We start from the raw sequence: 20,227 nt of genomic DNA on the forward strand, positions 1-20,227 counted from the left end.
TGATAATTAAGATAATAGTCTACTTTCTTCAGAAAGGATGTACTTTTTTCAAATCTGAGAATTAGGAAGATAAGATTCATATTCAGCCTCAGGACTGACATATTTTTCCTTCAGAATCTTTACCTCGTTTTCAGCAGGGCCCTGAAGTGGTAAAAGTTCAGAGAGGGGACTGCAGGTGCTCTTCTCCGGCACAGAGAAGGAAAGAGGGAAACAGTTCTGCCTCGTCTGCCTTTGGACTGCAGCGGGACAGAGCCTGGGCAGGGTGGGGAGGGAGGCGACAGAGCAGGCAACCTAGCAAGAACACAAGTGAAACAGATGAGTGACCAAGTCCAAGAGAGGTCAGCTCAAGCTGGAAGGAGGAGGCAGGGGATTGTTCCATGGGTCCATCAAGCAAAAGGTCATGATCAAGAGGTCAGGTCTTGAGGATTCATACTGGGGAAGGTGACTGGGGACAAGGGCTCACGGTGTAGGAAAAAGATCTCAATACAGGCACTGTCTACTGCTGCCCCACAGCAGTCCTGGGCTGGAAGGAGAGTTGGAATTCTTGAGAAAGACACAGGACTTGGCCAAGGTTGGGAAGCTGGCTGGAGCAGAGGCGGTTTAGCTGGTGGTGCTGGCTCCCAGCCCAGCTCTCTGACCATTCACCATGCTGGCTCTCAAGGAGAACTGAGCATGACACAGGTCTCCGTGGGACACAACTCAAAGAAAATGCTTCCCTGGACCACTTGTGACTGGTCCCACAGAGCAGCTGAGCCTGAGACTGAAGGCGGCCACAGAGCTAGCATGTGGCCAAAGAGGCAAATGAGATGAGAGGACAGTTGGTACCCAACATGCCGACATGCCGGACTGTTTCTGCCCCAAGTGGAAGAAAAGGGAGTGCAGTTAGTGGCCAGTATACGTGCCGCGGGGGGTGGCAGCAGGAAGCTCAGATGGGTGGCTGGAATCATGACAGAGCAGGGAGATGAGAACGAGAGTTGGCTCCCACTGAGCCAGCTGTTACACAGGACATCAAAGCAACCGCTGCTCTTTCATTTCTAGAGAGCAAGTCTTGTCCTCCAGGCTTTAGGGGGCCTTGCGTTCATAGGCTGGAGGTCACATCTGCTGCCCCTGGAGCCTGGCTCCACTGCTGATGGAGAACAAGTAAATCTGGTCTTAGCCAGGAAAGCAGGGTCTGGTCCCAAGCAGAGGTTCACAGTTCTACTTCCTCTGAAACAACTTCCTTTGAGATCCAGTATCTTTCTGGAGTGAGAACAGGAGTCCTGGCAAGTGGGGAATTGAATCTACAGACCTACTTGAGGGAGTCATTGCGATGCTGAGGAAGAGATGTCCTGGGAAGTGGAGCCCTGGGCGCCCAGGAAAAGGAAACCATTTAGTTCTCTGCCTCCATGCCTGCCTTGTCTCTCACTGGGTTCCCTGCAGCTGGGACAGGGTTTGCTCAATAGCATATGGTGAACAAATAAACAAATCCCACAACATCCAATTTTCTGCTGCTAGCTATTTGCAGTTGGTGAAGTGAGCCCTGAAAGTTACAATTTCTTTCCCTGAAAAGTTGAGGGAACTTGATCATAACCCAGAAAAGTTTGAAGAGCTCGTTATACAGCCCATTTGCTTAGAACCTCAAGCACAATTTTCCTAACTATGGTTCTCAGACCATCTACCTGTGAAACTGCAGGCTCCTGGGCCCTAACTAGACCTACTGTCCCCAGATCCTTGGAGGAGGATGGCTGTGAGCACAAGAAAAAGGAAACACTTTCATAAATACTGCAGGTGATACTCAGGCATTCAATGATTTGAGAAACGCTGAAACTTACACTTATTGAGAAATATTCTATTCTAGGTCCCAACCTTGAGACTTCATATACACTTTCATCTAACCCTTATAATTACGCTATAAGGCAAGCATTATCCTCCTCATTTTATACAGACAAGGAAACTGACTTGAACAAGGCCATTCAGGAAGTAAATCTCTGGTCCAGGATCTGTCCCAGGTCTGCCTAAATCCAAAATCCCCATGTTTATACCCAGGAATGAATTCAATGAACATCAGCCATAGAACCAATAAGTAGAATGTTCTGTGTCTTATTTTCACTCTTATTTCACTTTAACTTTGATGAAAGTATACACTTGTGGTGAAGAACTCGCATAAAATGTGGCTGCACTTGTGGACACTTATGTTTTCACAGCCTACCAATGCGAGGAGGAGTAGAGACAAGAAAAACATAGAGAAGAAGGAAAAATAACAACATGGATGAGCAACGCAATATTTGTGCATTGAAGTGAACTGTTATAATTGAATTTCATGGTCTTGATTATAAATGGTTAGCAATGCTATTGCTATTGCATTATCCCATAACATGCTTAGACCACAATACTGTGCAAGCATCACCATCCCACATAACTATCATGACCTGCCTGCAGGTAACCTTGACGGCCAATGCAATCGTAATTGGTGTCCAAAAATTGGATTGTGCCAAACAAAAAAACATGACACACTGAAACCTGATGTGTCAATTTTTAACTGAGCTTACTCTAGCCAAAATGGCTTTCCTTCTTTCTTCAAAGCAGTTGCCACAGTCAAATATCACCTATATAAACATTCCTGGAGCAAAATGGCATTGAGTTGTATCTTCTGCATGCTGTAGATGGCCTCCTGATGTTCCTGAGTTAACTGGCCTCATATAATGAGAAATAGGTCATTTATGTTTTGTATTCCAGAGTTATAAAGGCCACTCCTTAAAAGTAACACACATGGAAAACATTCTCTAAGTAACATAATCTGGTAGACAAAACATTTAGAGTTATAGTCAAGAGTCTTGGGGTATGGTTTCATCAGAAATCAGTTTGGTGGTTTTAGGGCCAAAACTGGATTCCCTATCTTGTTTTAATCACCTGACACAATATCCACTGCTACTATTTCTGATGAGTTGAATGAGAATCTATTAACCCAATTAATGTGAAATAGCTTTGAACACCTAAGTTCTTATTCTAACGTGACGAATAAGGATCACATCCGAACAAGATGAGGTTTTGGTGTGGATTTCAGAAGCTCCTGGCACTCGTCCCCATCTCCTCCTAAGCCACTCCACAATAAACTATTCCATACACCATCTTGAAGGATGGATTTAAGTAAGTGATTCCTGCAGAGTAGTTTGAGCAACTCACAGAAACAGACATTTGAAGCACAAATTATTATTTTTATAGAAGATATTACAAGAGCAGGGCAGCAGTTACTACAATTACCATTCAGTGAAGAATCTCCTTAAGTGCATATGGCAGACGTGCTTAGTGAACCGAAATATTTCTATGGGTCTTAGAGGTTTAAACTAATAACACCTATCTAGTTACTGAAGATAATTTGATGGCTATAATATATATAGATAGATAGGCTCATTATAACAAATGAATTCACTGCAGTATGAAGAAAAATTGAAGCTACTACTATTATGCTGATGTGGCTGCCTAGAGCTAACCCCAACTCCCTCCAGACACATCCTCTGCTGGTTCGAATAGAATTTCAGACTAGTACTTAAGTTAGTTTCCTCATCTGTAAAATGAGGGGGACAGAGATAATTTTTGTGGTTCCTTCCAGCTTCATGAGTATGGAATGGTTTCTGTATGTTGTACAAAATAACAATGGTATCATAATGGTAAGCCATTGCAAGAGCTAATCAACAGATAAGAGAGCACTTCCCAGGCCCACAAGAAGGGTATCCCTGACTTTGGCTTAATGAGTACTGCTAACACATCAGCAGAAAGAAAATGTCAATTGCCAGGGATAAGCATTAGAGAAACATGATGTTCACAGGGGCAAAACATGTTTAACCAGCAGTGTCCAAACGAAGGAGACACTGGAGCTGAGAAAACTAAACCAATTCCATTACCAAAAAGTAACTGCTACTGTGAGGCTGGAATATTTTGTTACTTTCCCAGAGCTTCAGGATTCCAAGCCTAAATGATCTCCTTTCTTTGTTGACTCCATGTTCCTTGAGCTACCATCTGATCAAAAATACAGTTTCCCAGTAACCTCAGTAAGAGAATGGGGTAGAGGATAGAGGTGGTGAGGGAAGGCACAGAGAGCCCTTGATATAGGGATGTAAATTTTAATGCTCCTATTAAAAGGATACCATATGAAAGTTAATTCTGATTTACAGATCAGTCATGATAATATCCAGCATATAATATTTATCAAGCACTTGCTATGCCCTAAGCACCACTGTAAGCACTTTACACACATGGGCCCATTTAGTCAACATAGTATCTTACAAGGAAGATTCCATGCTAATTTGAGGAAACAAGCTGAGAGAGATTAAGTAACCCACCCAAGGCTACACAGTTAAAAATGGCAAATGACTGGAACCATAACCTCTATATTGTTCTTTCAATTTAGTTTTCATGAGGCAGAGACTGAACTGGGTGACCTGAAGATAATGATTTTCTATACTCATAAGATTGAAGATCAGGTCTGGAACACGGGTGGCTCAGCTAAGATGCTGTTTCTGAGATCCCTTGGCTGAGATACTTTTAGATAGGATCCTCACAGATATGGCCTTCAGATCACCACATAACTCTGGACACAGTGAGCCTCAGATAAAATAAAGTGCTTCCTCACCCAGGACATGAAAGACGTCACTCCGGGAGGTCAGGAAATACCACCGGTGAATATTCCCTAAAATTTTGAAAGAGAAAATAGGAGATGCTCAGGCATATCTTTCCGACCTGCAGGGACACATGACATCCTGAAGGATGATGAACCGAGCGCCCCCTCCCCACAATCCACCGCGGGATGAAGGTCTAATTACTCCCCGCTTCAAGTCCTACCACAAATGCTTTTCACATTTCTGATTTGTTTCTATTTCCACTAACATCTCTCTCATCCCAGATTTCCTTACTTCATGCCTAAGGATGCAACAGTGTCTTAGCTTCTGTCTTCCTTTCCAGCTTTTCCCACCTCTACCTCACCCTACACAAAGTAGCCAGACCAGTCTCTTGAATACTGTTTTCATCTTACCCCAGCTTAGTTGACACAGATTGATTACAAGTCAGTTGCTTAGATGATCCAAATATTAACATCAAAGAAGCAGCATCAAGGAAGACAAAGCAATACTCTCCTACATTAGCTCTCTGTAAATCCCTCTTTTAATACCATAAATATTATAGTGAATATTCCCATATCTTTATAAATACCAATTTCCATAAACACTGAGCCCAGTAATACACAGTTATAGCAACATGGCATGGAATTAGCATGTGGCTCTGATGCTGGGCAGAGCTGGTTCAGAGTTCTGGCCCCACCAGTCTGGGAAAATCTGACACATCTCAATGACTCCCGCTTTCCTCAAGAATAAGATGGGGATAATTAGGGTATATTCCTCATAAGATTGCTGTGTTGATTAGGGGATAGTTGGTAAATGGTCCTGGGCATATTTTTTGGCCTATGGTACATGTTCAGTAAATATTAGCTATCATCACATCATGATTATTACAGCATTGTGGCTTAGTGGTTAAGAGCGCAGACACTGGAGTCATAAACACATGGTTTGGGCAAATGAAAATTGTGAGTCAAGACCTCTATAAATCTCACCCTGTCCTCTTTCCATGTGGAAAACATTTCCTCGGTAAAACTATTTAAACCGCTGGAAGTTCTCCATCCCAGACACTCTTAAAATGTGGTTCAGCAATTGTTAGAATAAAGATATTGGAAAGAAGAGGCAAATATTGCCCAGAACAGTAGTAAGTTTGCAAACCTCTCTCATCGACAAATATTTATTGAGTCTCTGTTATGCACCACGCCCAAAGATGAATGGCATGGTCCAGTCGTGCCCTCAGAGAACTCATGTCCTAGTTCTAATTAGGGGACGTTTTGCTGGGTCCTGGCGACCTGGTTGCCCTTGTTGTGTAGCACCTGCTCCACACCCAGCTCTGTGCTAAGGCCTCTGCACACAGTATTCCATTGGTCCTCTCAGTTATTCTTTGAGAACAACAGCATTTCTCTAATTTTTCATGAAGAAACCGAGACTTAGAGAGGTTGGACGGCTTGTCCAAGGTCACACAGCAGGTGGGTGACAGGACCCGGATCCGGCTGACTCTGCACTTACGTGCCCACCACTGGGCTTGCACTTCCTGATTGTGCAGGCATCACCAATTTCCAATTTTTATCACATAGCTACTGAGATACAGACAACGGCAGCTTTCAGATGTAAAATTTATCTAATTGGCAAAAATCTGGAAGAATGTGAATGCCCAGCAATAAAAGAATGATTGAATAAATTGCAGTGTATCCAAACTATATCATGCAGCCATTAAGATATCTATTAACCTAGATGGATGTTCATGGTACTTTTTTAAAAAGTAGTTAAAAGAATCCCTTTTTTAAAAGGATCATTAAATGAAAAAGTGAACCCAAGGGGAATAAGAGATGAACATACTGAATTTAATCCGAATCTGTACCTAATTTTCTTTAGACCTATCCTAATTTCTCTGAAAACTGAAATACCCTTTTAGTAGAAACTGTACCCCCATGAAACATACATGAAGAGTATAGACAAGAGGTTAAGGACACAAGCTTTGTAAGCAGACAGATCCAGGTTCATGTATCACCTGGGACTTACTACCTGTGTGACCTTGAGCGCATTACTTACCTCTAAATCTCAGTTATCTCAGCTACAAAATGAGGATAATAACATTGCACCTTATAGGGCTTTTGTCCTGATTGAATGAGATAATGCAAAGAAAGTTCTGAACACAGTACCTGGCACATAGCAAGCGCTCAGTAAGTGGTGGCTGTTACTTTATTATCTAACTGCCTTTGAGATCAGCCTTTGCTAAAAACAGAAATCCTTCTGCAGATTGACATTTAAAAGGCCACCACCACAAGGAATATGCTAAGGCTTCCAGGAAGGTACTTGTGGAAGTGTGGGCTGATGAATAAATGACATTTGATTTTCTATTCCAACATCTTTCCATTTCGACATCTTCTGATTAGGCAGACACATGCTATTCTCAAGCTGCTCCGCTTCCCTCCCACATTTTCAAACTAGAATGATTTCAGATGTGAAGCATGGTCCCCAAGGCTTCCTGTTTGCTATGATCACAGATCACCCACAGGTCTTTGGGCCCTAAAGCCCCGAAGCAGGTGAGGTAATTAGCTCGACGGGCACAGCCCAGTTATTTCATGCTTCAGTTGCAAAAAGAAAGAAAGAAGCAAAATGAGGGAAGAGAATGAGAAAGGAGGACAGACAAACCAGTCTCCACTTACCCTCTGGAGTACTGCTGTAGGTTCTAGAGCAACTAATAAAGGAGAAAATTTCAAATTTGGAAAGAGAGTCTTAGATTTTTGGACAACCCCAGCTGCTTCGTAAACCAGAGCAGATAAATACAAGCTTATCAACAGTGAAAATGCTACTGCCCAAGTTTAATTAAATTCAGCTTCAGGCTGTGTATGTATACACTAACAGAGAGAGGTATTACTGCCAATATCATATAGGTCACAGCCCTCATTTCACTTACAATTTCCCCACCACAATCTATGGAGTGCCGGCTGCTTTTAAACTATTTAAAGGAGGCACTGGTATTAGATTAGGTATCCAAGACAGAAGGGCTTAATTCTTACTAGAGAATGGTGGTGGTGGTGGTGGTGGTGATATTAACAGCTAACACACTGAGCACTGACTAGGTGCCAGGCACTATGCTGAGTGCTTTACCCAGCAATTCACGTGACAGATACCAGCACATGAGGCAGACTAGAAGAGGTTACGTAACCATTCCCAGGCAGTGATGAGCCACAGTTCAGACCCAGACAGTCTCTCCCCCGAGCCCAAGCTCTTGCCACTACATCATCTTCCATTTAGGTCTATTAAGCCCTTAGTTCCTACTGTATCTAGCATTTGATTTCTTCTGCCATTAGAAGTTTCCACTGCTACAGCTGCTTCTAATTTTTTGTAAGCAAATGGTAACCTAGAGCATTTCATTCTAATGCTTCTCACCTACAAATTTAACTTCTCTATCTCCTAAAAGAAATCATGGCCATTTGAGTTGAGCATCATAATTCTATATTCAGAACATACATTCATGTTTTACTTTCTTGAATGAGGTTTTGTTTATAGCATATAAGACAAGAAAACAGGCTATAAATCTTCTCACAGAAATAAGACACTCCCATCACATTTGATAGAGTTTAGAGATCTTTGGTGCCTTCATTTCACTAGAAAATTTTGGAGGAAGTAAATCCTCAGGGTCACAAGTATGTCCAAAACAACTAACTAGTTTTTCTAGGTCTGCTGTGTAATCTAGTGATTTCTCTCTCTTCAATCACATTATGCATTGTGCATTATGTAGAGTTCAAACCCTACATTTGGATTCATTGTGTTTTCTTACTTCTAGATCTTTATTTCCAGCTAGACTGCAAGCCCTCTGTGGGCTGAGCCACATCTTACAATGCCATGCACACCCAACCCTTCCACAGAATCCTATATATAGCAAGTACTCAGAAGAAGTTTAAGTCAGAGATCATTTATTTTTTAAGCAAACTCCAAATCTCTGAAAAGTCGACACTCTAGACTGCATGGCTTCCTCCAATATTGCTTCATCCCAGGGGAGCCTTCAAGTGACAATAAAATTGATTTCCTTCCCCAGCAACCTGAAGCACTGATGGCTCTGGAATTATCATCTAGATATAAACCCATCTGTGCTAAAGGTGCCCATTTCTTTAAAAAGCTAAGGAAGTAAGGGCCTGAAGAAACAATATTAGATGAGAATATTTGGCCTTCCAATTTATTTTATGGTTACTGAGGGGAGAGGGCTGGGAAGGAATAAAATGGGAGTTCAAGATTTGCAAATATTAACTACTATATATAACACTAGATAAAAAACAATTTTTTTCTGTATAGCACAGGGAACTATATTCAGTATCTTGTAATAACCTTTAATGAAAAAGAATATGAAAATGAATATATGTGTGTATATGTATGACTGGAACATTATGCTGTACACCAGAGATTGACACATTGTAACTGACTATCCTTCAATAAAAATTTTTTTCAAAATTGAATAAAAATGAAATAAAGATTATGCAATTTTGTAAGGATGTACATGGCATGTTTAAACTGAACTGTATCATACATAGAAAGTACTTATTAAATATGTATTGAATGAATGCCTTCTTCCAAAAAAAATTAACACCTCATCCTACTTCACAACTGAATTTCAATATAAAAGTTGGAGATAGGTTTACAATAACAAAAACACTGTAGATCACATATAAATCATTTTAGCTAAGGATCAATTCTACTTTGAGAACATACCAGTTCCACTAGACAATTTACACATGAGAAAGCCACTGCAATATGCTTATTGCCTTTAGGTGGGACACAAAAGCTTAAAGGTCACAGCAGTTTGCAGGTTCATGAGAGGCGCCTGAACACCAGCATCTGCGTCAGAGTGAGGCCAGATGGGCAGGGCTGCCGGCCAAAGAGCTCCACATTCACCTGCTTTACATTATAGAGCGGGATTCTGCATAAGCTTCAACTTAATGAAAGGAAAAGCACCCAAAGGTGCAAAGATATTGGACAAAAAATAAAATAACATCATTAGGTTTCTATCACAGCAGAATAACCTGTCATTCTTTCTCGGCTGATATCAACTGTGAATCTTGGCCTATTTTAGAAGCTACCAGCTTTCATTAGTGATCAGTGGATTTAGGCCAAAGAGACAGGGACAGAGCATAAGCTGAGACTCAACTGGGGCAATGAAAGGGCAAATGGGCAAGATTTACTGGAACATACACTGCAGTATGAGGGGCTACTATTGCTGAGAAATTCTTTGAGCTAAATCAGGTGCTATCCAAACCAGTGTTCTTCAAACCTGACTATGGTTCAGAATCGCCCATGGAGGCCTGAATTACCCCTAGATGTACTAAATCAGAATCTCCAGGAGTGGGGAGGGACCCAGGTGACTGCATATTTAACAAGTCCATCCAAATTATTCTTATGCACACCAGGCTTCAGAACCACTATTATAAGCTATTGCAGTGTCATGGTGTGAATTCTTGGCAATGTAAAATGAATTTCTTTAAATTAAGAACTATCAAGACACTTTTGACTGGTGATAATAAAACCATATTCATGAAGTATAGGTATTAAAATACCTCCCAACATCCAAGACAATTAACTATCACTTTTAAAAACTGGAGGTTTAAACCATATGCTCTGAAATCTTCTTTATAAACTCAACATTAGAATGCAATGCCTGCCTGAAATGGTTCTATATTTGCAACAGATAAGAAAATTTCCTCTCTCACTCATAATAACTAGCTACTTTTGACAACTGTCAGGTTTTCAAATTGCTAAGATCTGGAGATTCATCAAAATCAACTGCCAGCCAGGCATCTGGTTTTGTAAGTTTCTTTAGAAATATAATCAGTAGCCCTGGCTATGGACAGGATATTCAAAGCATTGTGAACGCCTCCTCAGGTTACTCTGATTTTCACTTTTGTGGCTGAGACATTTTTCCCATTCCTGTGAAATCGCTGTTCAGTGTGTCCTGTTTATAACTTACACAGCACTTGTTCTCAAGCCTCCTGAAGACTGAAGGAAAAAAAACAAGTAATTTTATGTTTCCAGAACTTTATGATATACTCCAAACCATTTCACTGGAGATACGTGCTGCCATCTTATGAGCCCATAATAAGTACCAAAAGGAGACATTTTTGAATCTTACTTAAAGGAACACACGTACACAGCTCTAACCTACCCACATGTATCCTCCAAATTCTAATTTTTTAAATTGTCTTCTGTTTTATTTTTGGTTGATACAATTTAAACTCATGGAAGCAGTAGGATGCCACTTTTGACTCCACTCTAATATATACCAACCCTGCTGGAAAGCAGCTTGTGCAGCGTTCACTTCCTTAGCTTCTTTTCTTTCCACCCCTACTCTTTGCACCCATAATGGGGGTCTCTGCTGTCTCTGAGTTTCAGTGTCTTTTTGTTATGACTAGGGAATATTTCTAATAGCTGGCCTTCTCTTACATGAAGATTATCTTTAAAAATTACTACAGTTTTAAAAAGTGAATGGATTTGCAATCTGCTCAGCAATGCTGTTTCAAAGAAGTAGAATTGAAGAGAGGGCAAGAAGACTATTACTTTTTTCCTTTCTTTTTTAAAATCACAAAGGTAATTTAATGCTTGTAATAACAAGTCAGATGTACATGAGGTAGAAATATATTTTTAAACTATTTTAAAGTACCTTAATTTTTACCTTTAAAATGAGATAGTTTCAATTTTGCCAAGTTTTATATTATAAGTACCTATATTTTTTCCAGGCTAGTTAAATAAGTTAGACTTGGGACCTCTTATAGCTTTTCCTAATAACATCTTTATGACTTACCGTGTGTGTGTGTGGTGTATTTTACCGCTGAGACTTTTTTTAATTCTTTAATTCCACCTTTTACCCTGTATCATTATACTTTGTTTTTCACTTTTCCTTTTTAAGAGTTCTCATAGAAATAAGGTACTTGATTTCTATTTTAGTTTCCTTATATCACTATTTTCCTGACTTTTAAATATTGCCTTTTGTTTTTTTATTATTGTTATTGCGGTAAGAACACTTAACATGAGATCTACCCTCTCAACAGTGTTCTAAGTATACAACACAGCATTGCTAACTATACACACAATGTTGTACAGCAGACCTCTTGAACTTAATCATTTTTCAAAACTGAAATATTATACCTGTTGAATAGCAGCTCTCCATTTCTCCTTCCCCTCTACTGCCTTTTGCGTTTGTCCTTGTTTTTGTTTTTTTTTTTTAACCCCTTTAGTTTCCAATGATTGTTCTGGTATGGATATATAGATAGCCTTTCCTGCCATACAAGAGAAAAATAATCAAACCCTTAGCATAGACACACAGAGCTTCCTAGTAGGAATGAGTCTCTCAACAGGGGCTGTAAACTCAAATTCAGTCAGGGAGTAGAAGGCAATAAAACAGTGAAACAGGCAGAGTGTAAGACATGAAGGAGCAATGGGGACTGTAGCACTGTACTGGAAAGCCACTTAAAAGCAGTAGTCTTTAAATCTGTAACAATTGAACAGAATACAGAGGAAGAATTCAGCCTTACACGGCCAGTTTTCAACCTCTGCAAGATTTCACTCCCAATCTTGTTTTCTCTCTCTCCAGACATGAAGTTCAATGGAAAAGTACCCTATAGAATAGATTAAGCAAAAGAGCAGATAATCCAAAATCTGCATACAGGTAGCCTCAGCGTGCACCGCTTTTCCTACAAATTTTATCATTTAACTGTAATTTGTTCAAGCTAACCCTGCATTAGCAAGCCCAAACAACTCCGTGGTATAAGGGAGGAGAAGGGCGATGAAACTGACACAGGTGATGCAATCCACACAGTTGTGTAGTCAACATCATAGGACAAAAACAGCTTAATGTAAAATTCAGTACAGTAGAAATTCACAGGCAGATCTGACAATAACTGGATACCCAATGTCTGTCTATGGGACAGTCATTAAATTTAGCCTTTGGAGACAGTTGAACCTGGTGAAATAAAAGCCAACTAGAGTCTCTCCCCTACCAATCTGTCATTTCAAGAGGGAATGATTTTTCACAAAAACAGCCTTTGAAATTTTACCCAATGTAAACTCTGCCCACTGCTTACCAAAAATGGAAACAACACAAGAGGAGGATAATTGCCATTTTCTCCTATCACAAAAGAGAGACTTCTAACAGACTGAACAGGGGAGAAAAATCAAAACCTCGGCATGAGACAGCTTTGCCATCCTGATGAAGGGTGAGTCACTAATGCCACGGCAGCTTCCTTAATTGTAGCTGTGCACACCAATATCCAGCTTAACACTCATTTCCTTCTTAGAGCATCAGAGTACTATTCTCCTCTGATCCACTTATGCCTAGAAATAGAAACAGTCTGAAGAACAGAGGAAAATCACATCCTAAATGGGGTATATTTAGCATCTCTGCAGCATTTTATGGTTTCAAGGTTTTGTATGACCATTTGCATGATTCCTTCCTACAAAAGCAGGGACCTTTTCTCTGCAAAGGCAGAGAAATAAAGTCATTTGCCAAGGTAACAGAGAAAATTAACAGAATAAGAATCCAAAATTATAGCCCCTTCCAGACCATTACTTCATTCACAGAGGGCTTCTACCTCATTTACCACCATTTCCCTCTTAACTCCTGATTGGCCACTGAGAGGCTTTGAAAGTCCTTTGAAGGACCCCAAGATCTGTGTTGCACACACCATCTTTACACAGAATCCCACTGAATGATGCAAGTCAGGGCACAGGGAACTAATTTTACCCCAAGAACCGATGCCATCCGCTAGAATACTGGAAACAACAAAAGTCAGAATGCTCTGCAAAGAGGGGGCCTCCTGTGCTAAAAGAGTAAATGATGCCTAGTTTGCCTGCCTTATGGTATTTTCAGCCAAGCTTATAGGTGTACGTCACTATAGTGACCAGGGTTAATGTAATTGCATCCATAATTTTCCATGGAGGGTATACTCCAATTAAGTCCATGTTAAGTTAGAAACAGTAAAAAAAACTTCTGTAATTTGACCAGATTTGAGATACCTTCTAGCAAGGTCTTACAATATAGTAGGAAGCCTGATGCTTCACATTTTCAAGACATGGGGTGCTGACATAATCAATCTCTTTCTGCCATGTTCTCAAACAGCTTGGCTTCTGTATCAGTTCAGGTTCATGGGAAGCTTTAGCAGTGAAAGGCTTCACATTGTAAACGAGCTCCTCCATCGTCATGCAAGCCTGAAGACATCAATGACAGTTATTTTTTTCTCCAGGACTTCAGGGAACTCAGCAAACACTCACTGCTACTTCCTTTTCAGAACGGGAATTTGTTGGCAATTTACTGATAGATGGACAATGCAGAATAAAGTTTAAATTGGAAATAATTCTAAACAGAGGAAGCCAAGGCTCCTGGAATTTTTTTAAGACAAAATTACACTTCTCTCTATATTCTTATTTTCTTCAGCTGTCTGGCCTTAGGGTATGTGCAGGTGTGTATGTGTCTGTATTTTTGTTTCATATGAAAATGCTGACTTGATAATACCCCAGTACAGCGAGACAGAGCCCTTCCAATATCATAAAGTAAGCAGCACAATACAGAAGTGGTAAAACTCGAATATTTTATATACTCACTTTCTCTACTCCTCCCCCCAGCATTCTACCATCAAAAAGAGAATTGGATTGATCGGCTCATGACAGAAGACAGTGATTTAATTTCTGACACACGGCAATAAGGTAGACTTCATCAGCAATCTTTGATCCATGAGAGATTGCCTTATGATCTCCCACTCCACAAACCTCATTTAAATTGAATGCTATCATTGAGCGGCTTGCCAATTAAATCAAGATGTCTTAATATTACAGAAAGGAGATTCTTAAATGCAATAACAGCATTTCTTAGCTGTGTTTACAGCCTTGGACATTGCTATTTAAATACCCTCAAGGATATAAATTCTAGGACGAATTTCACTTTGCACAATTTCAGTTCACACTTTAACTGCACATCTCTCTCAGCACCAGTAGCATTCAGGAATGCAATCCTGGTCTCCAGTTTCAAAAAATTTAAAATTTTAAGGGAACTGGGTCAAATGTATTAGAAATACTATCTATATTTTTTTCCAGACTAGTTAAATAATACATACATACCTTTTCAAACATACACAAGAGATAGCTCCCATTTGACAACTGCATGCAAGGACTTCGCTAAGCACAGCATACATATCATCCTAGCTATTTCTACAAAACCTTTGAGGGAGGTGCTTGCTTCATATCACAGTGGTAGGTACCGAGGTTCAGACCAGTTAGGCGGATGACCACGAATGAGACCTCTAAGCCTGGATTCAAATCCCAGTGTCCACATAATTACTACCCTGCAATGCCACCCATCCCACAAACTATCTCTATGGGACTGTGAACAGCAGTTACAGAAGCTGCTGTACCAGGTACAAGACCAGATGAGCCACTCAAGGTTGGCCTTTGGCCCTCTATGGCCAGTTTAGCATCACTAAATTTCTCTCGTTTGACTTTTATGTTTTTTGTTACACCCACGTAATAAATCTCCTCACCATACCAAAAAACAAAAAACAAAACAAAAAAACACATGAAAAGCACTTCAACCATACTGCAGACTAATTTGAAATTTGGACACAGCTGCCTTTAGGTGGGTGAGGAGAGTAGTGTTAATCATATTTGAGTTGGTAAATTCATTCATTAGGACCTTTTTGTAACATCTTTTCTGAGTAAGACACTATATTAGGTGCTCAGGCAAGACAGTCTCTGCTTATCCAGGATCGGACAGGTTTATAAGTAGAGTTGAGGGATAGAGAAAGATTGAGGAAGGAGAGCAAGGGATTGAAGGATGCTCTGGAAAAAGCAAGAGAGGGACTGGAGCAAGAGAGAAACTTGTGACTAATCACAACAGTTTAAGAATCATAACAGAAATCAACGTAAGGTGCCATGGGTCTCAAGGAAGACTCTCTCAGGTTAATTTTGGGTCTGAGCGGAGAAGCAAGAGAAAGGCCACTCCAGGCAGGGGAAGAGAGTAGACAAAAGTGTGGATGTACAGAAGACCACAGTATGCTCAGAGAACACAGAGGAATTCAGAGTCTGTAAGATCAGGCTAGAAAGGGAGGCAAGAATTAATAGGTCTATATAAGCTGCACAGAGTTGACTTTATTCTCCAGGCTGTGAGAGTTACTGAAGAAGCGAACAAAGGATTGGCAGGATAGGGTTCATGGTTTTGAAAAGTAATTTTGGCAGAAATGTAGACAAATGACTAGGGGAGAAACTGGGTGAGGAGTAGCTTTATATTGTAATTTCCAGGAAAGAGTTCATCAAAATCTGAACTAAGACAATGGGGCTGGAAAGGAAGAAACATAAATAGAATAGAACTGGTGCCACTGGGGTGAGAATAGGAGAATTTGGTAATTAGGGTAGGTGGTTTTGTTATGATCAAAGGAATAGAATAGACTGATGAGGGCAGAAGATGTGAGAAAGAAGGGAGAAAAGAAGTTCAGCTTTAGATGTGTGAACTTGCACAGCCAAGACTTCTAGGTAGATATCTGTGATTGACAGGTGGAAATTCAGGGTAGAGCCCAGGAGAAAGGTCAAGGCTGTAAATACTGATTTGGAATTTCATCAGATTTGACAACTAGTATGTTACTGGTGACTTTCACTGTTCTCTGAGAGAAGAAATTGTAGAGTGGTTGACTGAAGCCGTAATACACAAAGTTGAGCAAATAGAAAGTATCTTCCATTATTATTGAATGATTTCTAACCATTTTATATGTGTATTTTCTATTCCCTCCAATGAGTAGAAGCTCCTTAGGGTGGGCATCACGACAGCCCTCCACTGCTCACCTCACAGCCATGTTGCTGCCACTAAGAAGCATTCTCGCTGAATTGAAGAAGAGTGGTGGAGACAGAACAGTCAGATAAGAAGACCTTTTTCCAGGCTAGCCCTTAGAAGTGTACCTGGAAGCTTCTGAGATCACAGACAACAGCTCTTTCTCTTTCACCTCTGCAAATGAAATTCAGGTTTCCTCTTGGCTGAAGGCCTCTGCTTATTTTCCATGGATTAACGCTTCCAAGTGAGCAAGAACTGACTTGCCAAGTAGTCTAATTCACTTGGCTGGTGTGTCTCGCTTAAAAAGCCATTAACAAGCCAGACTAGAGAGTGAGGGATGCCCAATTAAGGCAATTGCTGCAGTGTCCAAATGCCTAGCAGCTGTGCCCTCCTCGCACCACCGACCTGCTATGAAAATAAGACTTTAACAATTCTTTGACAGCACAGCCAAAACTTTGTCTGGAAGCTATTGAGGAATGACAAGGGCAGGTTGGAAATTATAGACCATCCTCTTTTTTGTATCACTATTTTTAAAATCCCAAAAGAAACTTTTGTGAATTAGGCCATGATTCCTCAGCTGTGACACTCAAAGCACAAGCAACAAAAGAAAAAACAGATTAAATGAACTCATCAAAATTAAAAATTTGAGCTTCACAGGATACCATCAAGAAAGTGAAAAGACAGTCCATTAAAAAGTGGTAGAAAATATTTGAAAATCATATAGCTGATAAGCAACTTGAATGCAGAATACATAAAGCACTCTTACTCAACAATAAAAAGACAACTCAATTTTTTAAATGTGCAGAGCATTCAAAAAGGCCTTCCTCCAAAGAAGATACCAAAATGGCTAATAAACACATGGAAAAAGTACTCAACATTACTGATCACCAGAGAAACGCAATTCAAAACAATGAGATACTACTTTACACTCACTAAGATGGCTAAAATCAGAAAGACGGGCAATAACAAGTGTTGACAGCGACACAGAGAAACTGTATCCCTCATACATTTCTAGTAGGATTGTAGAACGATGCAGCCACTTCTGAAAACAGTTTGGTGGTGAAACATATGGTTACCACATGATCAGTACTCCCACTAGCAGGTATATATCCAAGAAAAAACTGAAAACATGTTCACACAAAAATCTGCACACAAATATTCATGGCAACATTACTCATAATAGACCAAAAGTGAATACAACTGATGAACGGATAAAAGGTGGTAAATCCACAGGATGGAATATATTGGGCAATAGAATAAAGTACTGACACAAGTTACAACATGAATGAACTTCAAAAATATGCTAAGTGGAAGGAGCCAGTAACAAAAGGCCACATATTGTATGACTCCATTTATAGAAAATGTCCAAAGTAGGTAAATCAGTAGAGACAAAAGTAAATTATCAGTATCCAGGAGCTGGGAGAAGAGGGTACAGGAAGAGACTCTAATAAGCACTTGTTTGCTGGGGAAGGATGGGGGAGCGGTCGAAGAAATGAAGAACTTAGGTGGTGGAGATGGTTGAACAACTCTCCGAGTACACTAAAATCACTGGACTGTATAATTTAAAAGGATGAATTTCATGGTAAGTGAATTATATCTCAGTAAAGTTATTTTAAAAAGGAAGAAAGACATTAATGGAATCTAAAAAAAAAGAAAAAAGACACAAATGAACTTACTTACAAAATAGAAACGGACTTAGACATAGAAAACAAACTTATGGTTACAGAGGGAAAGGGATAAATTGGGAGTCTGAAATTTGTAATTAACTACTATATATAAAATAGACAAACAATAAGTTTCTTCTGTATGTAACAAGGAACTATATTCAATATCTTATAGTAATCTATAATGAAAAAGAACATGAAAACAAATACATGTATGTGTATGTATGACTAAAACATGCTGTACACCAGAAATTGACGCAACATTGTAAACTGAATACACCTCAATCAATCAATCAATAAATAAAAATAAAAGCATATAAACAAAGAAAGAAATTTCTGAATATGTACATCTCTCAGGGCAACCTCCTCAAAAAAGAATATAAAACTGTTTCTGTCCAGGCAGTAAGGTGAAAATGCTAGCCTTAAGAGTGTCTTGAGAGGTATTTTAACACAAAATAAATCAGTGCTTTGAGAAGAAATGTATTAGTGTTGGATCTTAGTGACTTCTGGTTTCTGAGTGGCCACAAATGTAACAGTTTCTCAGTCTTCTTAATGCATCATCTTCTTTCCATCTTTATCGTTGTGATCAAAGGAGGAGAAGAGAAGAGAGAGGGGAAAGGATGGAACAGAAGTGAAAGAAGAAAAGAGAGGAGGAGGAGCAAATGTATGGGGGAGGGAGGAGAAGGAGAGATGAGGGGAGAGGACCAGAGAAGAGAGGAAACAAGTATTTGGTTCCAAGGGAGCAGAACTGGAAAGTACACGCTTCATGTAGACAGTCTAAGTTATGGATCTTTGACCCAAAACAAGAAAAAGTAAAACATTTCTGGGCCTACAGTAATACCCATTTAGTCCCCCCACTTCCTTTAAAAATTAAGAGGCAGTGATTTGATTAAGAAAAGCATGAGCTAAGCAACGGGCTTTAATAGGGATTGCTAGACTTGAAACCCATCTCCCTAATTCCAAAGAAGCTAATTGCTCTCAGTTTCCTCCATTTAGATCCAGAGAGAGGTTAGCTGTTATAACTTTATACTTAGGAAGATGGTGACATTAAAAAAGCTGTAAAGAAGAACAAAAACAGTCTCAGCTTTGATATTGCAAATAGATTTTAGAAGGGTTTTTAAAAGAGGAAACAAAAGAATGTTTTCCTTAATGAGAAAATTCAAAGCCAGTCGCTGATGAGCGTGCAAGCTGCTTTTGGATGAAAGGAAAAGGTAGGAGAATAACAGCTGTGACCGTTTGTTGAAAAACTGCTGCACACCAGGCCTGTACATATAAGATCTTTAATGCCAGCAACGGCCCAGCAAGATAAGGACCATCACCTCCATTTAGAGAAGCCTTGCTTCCCAGTTCCCACTACCCAGGCGCCATATTCAGAGGTACTGGAGGATATCTGAGTCTACCAAGTAATAATACTTTAATGTTTAGAGCAGCACTGTACAATAGAAATGTAATGTGAGTCATATATGTAGTCTTAAATTTTTTAGTAACCACATTAAAAAAAGGGAATTCATTTCAATAATGTATTTTATTTAACTCAATATATCTGAAATATTATCACTTCTCCATGCAATCAACATTAAAAATTTTTGAGCCATTTGACCTTCTTTTTTAAAATTTTTGTACCAAGCCTGTGAAGTTCAGTGTATAATTTACACATACAAAGTATCTCAATTCAGACTAGCCAAATTTCAAGTATTCAGTATCAACATACAGCTGGGCTACTGTTTTGGACAGTAAAGCTCTATAGGAGTCTACAAATTTAAAATTATGATATGCATTACTCTAATTAACATTCACAATAACTCTCTGACACATTTTGCAGGTAAATAACCTGAGGTCCAAGGAGTTAAATGGTCTATGAAGTCGCATAGACTATCGTCACTTTTTTCCAACAAGAAGGAGAAGCGCTGAATAAGTAAATAAAAAGATCACATAGCTGTTAGGGGCAAACCAAGTCTCAAACCCAATTCCGCTTTTAGGTTCAGTGCTCTTTCAAAAGTGCTTTACAGTTTGGCCTTCTCCAGCTTTCTCACTTAAACTTGGAGATTGGAGGGAAAAAAAAAATAGTATTAAGGGAGGCTAAACCACCAGAATAAAAAGACCCAAAACTAAATTGCTCAAAGACAATAGTTTATTTCCAAATGTTTCAGTTCTGTGTGTGTGTGTGTGTGTGT

At 39.7% G+C, this 20,227-nt stretch overlaps 1 protein-coding gene across 22 annotated transcripts in view; it reads right to left on the reverse strand.

Annotated features, from left to right (window-relative positions):
* The window catches only part of ST6GALNAC3 (ST6 N-acetylgalactosaminide alpha-2,6-sialyltransferase 3), a 561,430-nt gene that overhangs the window by 364,829 nt on the left and 176,374 nt on the right, over positions 1 to 20,227 (reverse strand). For 4 of the 22 annotated variants that reach the window (XM_074376214.1, XM_074376210.1, XM_074376211.1 and 1 more), the window contains one exon: positions 4,610 to 4,666. The exons of the other annotated variants lie outside the window; for them this stretch is intronic. In XM_074376214.1, the coding sequence (XP_074232315.1) occupies positions 4,610 to 4,618 (9 nt within the window). In that variant the 5' untranslated portion in view covers positions 4,619 to 4,666. The remainder of the gene's footprint in view (positions 1 to 4,609; positions 4,667 to 20,227) is intronic. 22 annotated transcript variants of the gene reach the window in all.

Source organism: Camelus bactrianus, chromosome 13 (assembly GCF_048773025.1).
Source record: "Camelus bactrianus isolate YW-2024 breed Bactrian camel chromosome 13, ASM4877302v1, whole genome shotgun sequence".
NCBI lineage: Eukaryota > Metazoa > Chordata > Mammalia > Artiodactyla > Camelidae > Camelus > Camelus bactrianus.